The sequence below is a fragment of the Colossoma macropomum genome, unplaced genomic scaffold, assembly GCF_904425465.1.
Source record: "Colossoma macropomum unplaced genomic scaffold, Colossoma_macropomum, whole genome shotgun sequence".
Classification (NCBI taxonomy): domain Eukaryota; kingdom Metazoa; phylum Chordata; class Actinopteri; order Characiformes; family Serrasalmidae; genus Colossoma; species Colossoma macropomum.
Genome location: NW_023494803.1, coordinates 36,062,354 through 36,072,538, shown reverse-complemented (window position 1 = coordinate 36,072,538; position 10,185 = coordinate 36,062,354). Strand labels below are relative to the sequence as shown.

Sequence of the window (10,185 nt, the reverse complement as noted above, 5' to 3'; positions counted from 1 at the left end):
CCCCTAGATGTGAGTGTGAATGTGTCTGTCTGTCTGCCCTCCGATGGACTGGTGACCCATCCAGGGTGTATCCTACCTTCCACCCAATGACTACTGGGATAGGCTCCAGCTCCCCCCGTGACCCAGAAGGATAAGCAACTTAGAAAATCTGTGTGTGTGTGTGTGTACCCCTACACCTTGAATCGAGTTTAAAAAAATACATTTTGGGCCAAAACCTGATCTCAAGACTATCATTAAGCAATGTTTCAGGCATCAGACCGTGTGTCTATTGCCATTTAAGGTAACAACTTTCTATGAGGTTTGGCATTAAATGCTTTGTATGTCTGGTTCCTAACACCACCACTGTGAACAATTCTGACTCGGTAAGTTTCTCTAGAATGGAGCATTTCACCCCAAACCATGCTGAATGATATTGTTTAATGCAGAAATTTTGAGAAATTGGTGGAATTCCCCTTTAATATACAGGGCTCTACTTTGCAACGCAGCTACTTTGTCTTGTGTTGGTATGAAACTGAACTACTATTGCATCAGTTGTTCTTGCTGAGCTGTGCTTCTAAAGCCTGCTGCTAGGTCAGAAGATCCAAACTCAGCCACTTTCTCAGTTTCCTCTGACTTTCTTCAGTTTTGCATTGCTGCTATTTAGTTATTCCAAAATGAGACGTACTGTCCTGTTTTTTATTTACCAAACCATAAGCATTTAGAAACTGTACTATCCACCCTTTTTCTGAGGGTACTGGTACAATCCTCAGCGAGTATGTGCAATTATCTAAACTTATGCATAAATAATACCATGAGTATGGAGTGTAGATGTACACAATCTAATTAAATATTTTATTGGTGTAAATAAACACGCTTTGAAACCAAACTGTGAGTGTACTGGAAAATTTCTGTTTCTCTAACTATAAGTTATAATCATTTGACATCTGCGTAGAATACTGTAAAAAAAATATATCTTTGCAAGTGAAAACCTCTCAAATCTAAGATCACTTAGCTCATTTCTTGGCATTTGCACTTGTTTCAAGTCATTTTATTCAGTGAAATTGTCTTACTATTGGTAGATAGTTGTGCTTGTTTCATGGACTGATGCTTGAAACATGCCAAATTATCTGCCAGTCATGAATGAACTGTTATGGGGCAGATAATTTCACTAAACAAAATCACATAAACAAATAAAAAAACACTTTTAGTTAAATAGTACAACAAGCTTAAAATGAGAAATGAATTTAAACGCAAAATGAGTAAATGAGTTAGCATTTTAAACAGTAAAAATCTCAGTTTTTGGCTCTTCAGGAATTCTATCAAGTTTGCTCGCTATAGCATCTACTTTTTTGTGCAAAAGTTTGGGCACCCATGGTCAAATTCCATGTTTTGTAGATTTTTTATATATAAATATATAAAAGCAATATATATATATGCAGAAGTTATATATATATATATATATATATATATATATATATATTGCTTTTATAAGGTTGCTTTTTCCAGCTTCCCTATTCTTGCCCAATATTATTTTTAGAGTGGATCGTTTGCTTCAGATATAATAAAGGCCTCCTTCAAAAGAGCTGACTAGAGTGTTTATCAGGAGTGCAGGAGATTACAAACAAGTTTAAGGTGCACCAAGAACATGGGGTCCATATCTCCAGTCCCCTGGGGGAGAGAGGGCCAGGCCTGTGCTCTCTCCAAAGGGCGTTTCATGTTCTGTGTTTGTGCAAAATAATTTTAGTGCAATGAATCTACTAAGTTTTCTTTTTCTGCATTAGTGCAGTCCTAAAATTCCATTTATTCTATAATTCTATTACCCATTTGCTTTGAACTAACAGATCAACAAAAGCTTTGTTTTATTAGCATGCATGCTCCCAATTTCTTTGCTGTAAAAAATGAAAAGTCAGCTCCACTTGAAATTATATGCCTAATTACAATGCGTCTTTTAGTGAACTCAACCTGAGGGACTTATTCAGACTCCTTAGTTTAGTTAAAAGCTCTGCTAACTGCATCTCAGTAATGTAAACAATATCAAATTTTGAATGTCCCCACTAGGTGGGGCTCTTTCTATCACATAGTGATTGCTTTTCTTGGCTCCCAGTTCAAGACTGCCAGGATTCAAACCCAAGATCTTTTAATGGGGCAAGTTACCTAAAACAAATGTCTCATAGTGTATGATCTCAAATACTTGTTAATTTTTCTGAAAATGATAATTACTGTCCCTATTTATGAATTTTAGGAATTACTACACACATAATAATTGAGTGGCTCGTTGTTGCCTTGATAAAATTTTATCAGATACACGCCACGCACAGTTTTGGGTTCCTGAGATTTTGCAAGTACATATTTAACCATTAAATCTATTTTAAGTATAGCTCTCTAGCAATAGCTGTATCCTCTGATCACATAAGTATGTGCAGAGTTTGACCCATTGAAATCCAAGCTCTGCTGCTTTTTATTCCAACATCATCCACATGGTGGCATTGCAGCATTTAGCATACTCAGCTTTCTTTTCCCCTTCACAGTTCGATAACCACAATGCAGACAGAAATGCAGATTTGTCTGTCAATCCTTTGTGTACTGTGGATCCAATCAAACAGTGATTATTGATGTCAGAAAGCTCTGGAAGATAATAGAGTAAAACTGTATGTAGATGCTTCTTCACTCTATACGTCTTCGGCTGCCTGCTGGGCCTTCTTGATGATGTTGCCAATGTTCAGATCTCACCTAAGTTCAATGAGAATTAGTTCCCTGGTCATACTGTAACGTTTAGAAGAACAAATTGTTGTTGTTTGCAATTGAATCATTGAGACGTTACATCTTTGCTGATTTGGTAATTATAACAGTCTTCGTAAAATACTGTGCAGCTAAGCATTGTCTCAAAGAGGTGTCAAGAACCCCTGTGGTGAGTGAGAATTAGCGCACAAGCATGCTGATAAAGTGTTGACGGAGAAAGGTGATCGGGTCCAGTTTAATTTCTTTTGTTTAGCCTTACTGAAAGCCGTTCTCACCTCTTTCTCTGAGATGGGAAATGGTGGAGGCAACTCACGTCAACACTGTGATGCTGTGTGTGTTTTCACTGTGTCTGTGTATGTGTGAGCCATATTAAGCAGTCTCCTTTATCTCATCCCCACTGACATACCAGCAGCAAGACTGGGAACCACTGATCTGTTACCACAAATGCATCTTGATCTGACTTGATTTGCTGGATTTGACTGACCCTATTGATGCATTCTGCTATTGTTGATCTATGTCTCTCTGTTGGGTCAGCAATCGTGTATAATGGATGAAGTAGTTTACAACCTAAGACATGGCAAGTTTTTCAGGTTTGAAAAGCGGAACGTGTCAGGTCGATTTCTCTGAGGTCTCTCTTATAAACTTCACTTGAGCTAATAAAGTAATGGAATGGCCCTTAAGATGAGGACGATTTTCTCCCAAAAAGGAAATGGTACTGAAATTGGCAGTTAGTCTGTTTGAGGGGACTGAATGCTGTCCAGGAAGCTGTATTGATGGTACACCCCACAGTCTTCAGCAGGTCTCTCATTTACCTTCTTTCATGGAAGCCACTGTCAATCATGGCCTGATGAGCCATGAACTAAGTGACTGCCCAGGGACATCCAGAGCCAAGGGGCACCAAATGGTTGAAAAAAAAAGAAAAGATAATAATTATTTTATGTAATTATTATCTATTAACATAACATATTGAATCTTTTGATTTACTTTAAATCTGTTTACACACCAGACTAGCCAGTCTCTGGCTAATAATCCAGCTGCAAACTTTCGAAAAGCATGATCATCGTGTGTTCTTTATGTTTGTTGGACAGTGACGTCTACACTCTCAGAAAACAAGGTATAAAACTCTCACTGGGGCAGTGCCCCTCTTGTCACTGGGGTGGTACCCTCAAGGGTACATCTCAGTACCTTTAGTCAGGGAACATAATTGTACCGTAATCCACTGAAATTATATTTTCTAAGATGTACTGACTCCACACACCCCGTCTCGCCTCCAGGCTTTTTATTTTATTGTTCATTAGGTTATCTGAAGGTACAAATATGTGCTTTTCACCTGGGAAAAACATATTTAAGGCACACAATTGGACCTTAAAACCACTGTTGTACCTCTGACATTGTTATTTTACATCTACATCTTATTTGACATGCATTGTGACATCAGTGCACTTTGTGAATGACCTCTCATCAGCATAACTGGACGATTTTGGCAAAACCTTAGCTGAGAAGCTGACACTAGTTCAAATTCAGATATTTGGTGAAGAATTAACAGTAAATCTCCAACAAAACTGTTGCAAGGTCTTAGTTTATTATCAGAAGTGTGTGTGGTTGGTAGAGTATTGAGTTTGTTGGGATAGGGGACCAACATATTCACAGATATTTCAAAACATCAAATATCAAAGATCAAATCAAATGTTGACCTCAAATAGTCGTTAACGTGAGTTTAGTAAATGGTTCCCTGCTGCACAAGTACAGGGTGAGACAAATGTCTGGAGCCACCCAAATGTCTGTAAGAAATTTTATGTTGGCAGCTTATTGTATGGTGTATAGCTGGTCTGGCATATATCGTAAGTACACCCAGTGGTCTAAAACACAATGGTTACAATGAGATCAATCTAATACTAAATGTTTTATAGATATTTGGGTGCTTTACCCTGTTGGTAAAACATCAATTACACATCCTTCAACAAAAGTATTAAATCTTTCATTGAGTTTTTAAACTATCCTGGCATAACTAGGAAAGGGCTGGCTCAGTTTCATTTAAAGGGACCGTATCCTACATTTTTCTTGAATTTTATTTTTTTTCTCTTAATGCCTAATTTTTGCATCTGTGGGGTTTAAGTACAAAAAACGTCTGAATTCTTTTTGCATAAGTACGCTCCCAGCTCTCTTTATCCATTACAATTAAACAGACTGTTTTTGTTACAATAACTTTTAGATGTAAATGATTATGTGAATAATCTCAGTTCTGATTGGCTCTCCAGTATGGCTCCTTATTCAAAAAGCAGTCCTGTGTGAAACACTTCTTAGAACTTCATTGTGAATGGGCGGGGCTAAACTGCTGTAGGCTGAATAAGCAGATATGCATGCAAATGCATTGGTTTTTCCCGACCTCACACGAAAATAATTAATTCAGAACGGCTATTTTGGCATCTTTGTTCCTTTGTTCCTTTGTTCCCTGGATTCGGGAGAGAATTGTGTGTTTTGAAAATTTCACAATGTCTTCCAATTACACTCTTTTATTTTAAAATAGTAAGGAAAGTTTGGTTTTAAATAATGTGGGCAGTTTAGCATAACTAACATGTATTTTAAAACATCAAATATCGAAGATCGAATCGAATGTTGACCTTAGAATCGGAAACCGTATCGAACCTGAACCGGTGTATCGTAACGCTCCTGGTCAGCCATATTACGCAGAGTCTCCTCCATCTCACCCCCCACTACCACCACCAACTTCAGGACATGCGCACGTCAAACCGGGCTGTGAAGGCGATTAAAACCTCCTAAATATTCCCGTTCTGCTAGAAAAGAAGAGCCGAACCGACAACGAACAATATGGAGGCCGTTAAGGCGTTTAATGGCGAGGTTTGTACGGAACTCATTCATTAAAAACCAGATACTTTGGCTTTATTCAGGGTTGCGGTCCGCAGGCCGGGATTCAATTCAGTGACTGTTGCTGTTGGCTAGCTAAGCTAACAAGCTCGCTAACCTAGCTAGTGAAGGTTGTTTAACTGTAACGTTACTTGTATTTCCACCCACATAGTGCAAACATTTAAAACTGAACGGGTGTTATAAGTTGGACTTAACCACATTATGGTTTTAAATATTATGTTCTTTAGGCCGTTCAACATTGCGAGTGAGCCTGCTAGCATCTGTAGCTCAGTTAGCTCAGCTAACGTTAACGCTAGCTAGGTTAGCTAACACAAAAAGACGCAGCCGTAGCTTAGCAGCGACGTGCTAACGTTTTATTTCATCCAGAGTGATTTACTCAGTTATCAACTTGGTAAACTTGCTCATCGTTTTAGTCTTTGTTGCAGCGGAGTCTGTTAATCGGCTGCGTTCACACGAAGCTGAGGTCAGCCTCTTATTCGCCAGCTACTTGTTCGAATTTTCCCGTTCCGCCTTAAATGGTGCAGCAGTTACATGTAGCTCAGGCTCCAGAATGTAACTGTTGCCCCATTTAAGGTGGAACGGGAAATTCTAACAAGAGGCTGGTGAATGGAAAGACAACCTCAGCCTCGTTGCCTTTATTAGGTTTATGTGGGTGGTTTAGGTTAGATAGCTAGCATCAAGTGGGCAGTGTTGCTGGCTTTTTGTAACGTGTATTTCGTTTAAGAGTCAAAAAGCGCAACTGAACAGCAGATTTGAGGTGAAGTTGTGCTAAAATAGCTAGAAAAGTCCATTTATGATGCACTGACGTCACGACTCGAGCGTTTCACCTGTTTGCCGCTGTAAGTTAGTGAGCAGTAACTTATGTAAGTGAACCTACACACTTAAAAAAGATGGTTCTTTAGTAAAGGGAATAGTTCTGTTTAGAACCACGAGTTCTATATGGAACCATTTCATGCTTGAATGATTCTTTGCATGCTGAAATGTTGTTGTTGTTTTTTTTTTCAGATTGTTGGAGAACGTGCACATGGTTCTATGTGTAACTTTTTTGAAAATAGTTCTACATTAAATCAGAAATGATTCTTCTGTTGTTACAGTGTCAAGCCTCTAACAATAGCAGAACCCTTTTTGGTGTTATACAGAACCATTTTCAAAAAAGTTCTGTATAGAACCATGTACAGCACATTCGCCATCAATCTGAAGAACCATTTAAGCATGAAATTGAACCATTTCTCTTTACTCAAGATTCCTAGAAGAACCATCCTTTTAAAGAGAGCGGTTTAGTAAGTCTGCTGTTCTTTTGTAACTCAAGATGTTGGCTGGTTGCAGTAATGCTACAGTAAAACGACTGCAGAGCGTGTAACTAAGCGCTCTATGAAATACACCTTAATGGAGAGGGGGATAAACACCAGACAGGCCAGGATTTTGTACATGAAAAGGAGTTGGGCTGCGTTTTCCATGCAGAACAGCTTCAGACCCTGTGGTTTCTCAGTCCTGTTCCTGAAAAACCTTATACTGCACATCTCAATCATCACATCAGCACCTGCACATTAAAGTGATTACGAATTAATGAATTTCTAAATAGCTTTATGCTCCTAACTATCTAACTCATAAGCACAGCTGATCACCTAGTTTATTTCACAAAAACATGGAGCCGATGTTTCCCGTTCCTGCTCTTGGGGACCCTCTGCGGTCCGTATTTGACTGTCTCTGCTGTGACATTCACACTTTAACCTCACAAACAAGGCTGGGTTTCACAAAAGCTTCTTAGAGCAAAGATGATTCAGAAACGGTAGAGTGAGCATTACAGTGAACACACTCTCTACCAGTTAGGATGGCCTTAACACTAAGATGCTTTTGGGGAAACTGGATCCAGCTCGTTCACTGTATTGTTCACTGTACCACGTAGGAATCATCTTAGCTCTAAGATGCTTTTGTGAAACTGGTTCCAGATTCAACATATCAGCTCACTACCAATCTGGGCCCAGTTTCACAAATGCATTTTAGAGCAAAGATGGGTCCTAAACAGTAGAGTGAGAATGACAGTGAACACACTCTCTACCTGTTAGGATGACCATAACTGTAGGATGCTTTTGGGAAATTGGGCCCAGATTGGCAGTGAGCTGATGTGTTGAATCAAGCAGGAAAACATTAGGAAACACTGCATTTAAGACTGTTATTTAGAACAGGACTCTCTCATGTTGAATAATTGCAGTGTGAATTAAATGGATTGAAAACAAACAAGACATCAGACCGTGGCTTGGTGCTTTCCTTTTTCCATTGGCCCATAATCCAGATTGATAACTTGTATAAATGTTAAAAATTTACTCATCTGACCAGTACAGCTGATTTTAGGCACCAAGGCCACAATCTTTTATATCGCCTTGTAAGGTTTTCTTTTGGCTTAGAATATCGTTTAGAGGGTTTAAGACACCCATCCTGATGTGCCATTTTAATTTTTTTAGGACTTGTACATGCTATGTGGTGCATGGCCTGGGAGAGAGCTGTTCAGTGGAATTCATGATATGATTTGCAGATACGCTAAAGGGAAACTGTAATCTGACTCTGTTGTGAGGCATCATGTCAAAGTTACCATAAGCTGACATTCCCTGGAACTGTCTTGTAATCAAATTGGTGTCTCTCTTTTTCAGCTGTACTCTCTGAATGAATACAAGCCTCCAATCTCCAAAGCGAAGATGACCCAGATTACCAAGTCAGCAATTAAAGCTATAAAGGTAAGTATATAGATAAACAGAAGTAGAAAAGAAAAGTAAGGTTTAGGATCATGCACCATTCCTTTTTCTCAGATTTTCTCCAGGCGTCTTAAAAGTTGGCACACAACAGTAATAAATGATAAACTAACTTAATTGGTCACATCTTGTTGATTCGTGAGCTGTAAAACCCTAAATCCCTACCTTCACAGATTTCACTGTGGTCAGGACAGTGCGTAGATAATTATATTTATTACAGTAGCATAGTATACTCAAGTTCCACATGATAAAGATGCCTGTATCCACAGACCTCCTGCTGTGGAATCAACCCACCTGTTGGACTTGCATCGACCATTTCTTTCCCTAGCAAATCACAGTTACGTTGGGCGCAATAAAAAAAAAATGAGACAGGGATTCTAATAGCCATTAATGTGCATTTAGTGCACCCACATATCTGTAAGACCTTTTGTGTTGCCAGCTTTCAGTACGGTGGAGAGCTACTCTATTATATGTAATAAGTACACCTGGTGGGCTTATAAATAATGGTTATGATCAGATCAGTCTAACGTTAAATGTCTTACAGATATCTAGTTGCTTCCTGGCTTTTGACCCACCATGTAGTTGGTTGTGACCCAATCACAGTGTGGGCCATTCGTGATGGATAGTTCAAGCATGTATCATAACCTGTTGGTAAAACGTCAATCACACCTCTTTCAACAAAAGTATTAAGTATTTCATTGAGTTGTTTAAAATATTCTAACATAACTAGCTATTCTAACTAGAGCGTCTCATTCAAAAGCAGTCCTGAGTGAAACACTTCTCATAACTTCATTGTAAATGCTGCTGTAGGCTGAATAGGCAGATATATAAAAATCTAATATAAAATTGGGTTTCATTACATCATAAAAATAGTGCATTTAAAACAGCTGTTAAACTCGTTAAATGAAAAAAATAAATTTGTAAAAGAATAGTTGCGTTTCATCGTGAATTATAACACTGAGGTAGCTGGGCAATAGTTTTTCTAATGAATCGTGATGTAGATTTCAGGAATAGACTGGATGTAGACGGGTTTTAATGTTAAGCAGACATTTTTGCTCACGGCGTAGCCCTCACAGCTGTCCCGATGCCAGTGTATTGAAACTGGTGGAACTCTCTCTGATTACCAGAAGTATTTGTGGAACTGACTGGTACAGAGATCAGTAGTAAAGTTGAGATCTGAGCTTTCAGGAGACAAGCTAAGCAAATGAAGCTTGTCTAATGAATTGTTAGTCTTCACTGTAAATTATTTTTGAGATTGACAGCAATTCATTAATAAAGCTAGGGCTCAGAGCATCTCTCTTCTCTTTATGTGCATCATCAAACGTGGATAGTGTCTTTGTGTTGGGTGCTCAGTGCGACTTGGCTAACCTCCATGGCTTTTTTTTCTTTTACAAGAAGGGAAACAAACCTGACAGATCAGACTTCTAAGATGAAACATAGTGTCTTATCTTTTATGCTTTGTGTTTTGGAGCCAATTTGGTGTGTTTTTCTGAAGAGACTACTTTTTTATTGTTAGGAGGTGAAACATATTAGACTAGTGTCAGTGATGGCACACTTGTTCTGCACAGGTGATTTTCTTACTCTTATCGTAGCAAGTTAATCTGGCAATTAAATGCTTGCTGAATCTGGTGTATTTGTTTAGGAAAACCACTAAACTGTGCTAGACTCCAGACCTGGAGGGTCCCTGCTTTAGACTGTTAGTATACCATATTATAGAGAATAACACAAATTGTGCAGGTTTGTTAAATCTAATACATGTATATTTTCCCCCTGTTCAGTTTATTAATGGAGCATGGAAAACATGCATCTTGTGTACTTATGTGGCCATGTTGTT

At 38.6% G+C, this 10,185-nt stretch overlaps 1 protein-coding gene across 2 annotated transcripts in view; it reads left to right on the top strand.

The window, feature by feature from the left end:
- Positions 1–5,398: 5,398 nt before the first annotated feature.
- scaf8 (SR-related CTD-associated factor 8) overlaps positions 5,399–10,185 on the top strand; it is a 30,829-nt gene continuing 26,042 nt past the window's right edge. Inside the window, exons 1-2 of one of the 2 annotated variants that reach the window (XM_036592695.1) lie at positions 5,399–5,577; positions 8,253–8,336. In XM_036592695.1, coding sequence (XP_036448588.1) covers positions 5,548–5,577; positions 8,253–8,336 — 114 coding nt within the window. In that variant the 5' untranslated portion in view covers positions 5,399–5,547. Of the gene's footprint in view, positions 5,578–8,252; positions 8,337–10,185 lie in introns of those variants that run through there. The other variant, XM_036592696.1, reaches the window with a different exon arrangement.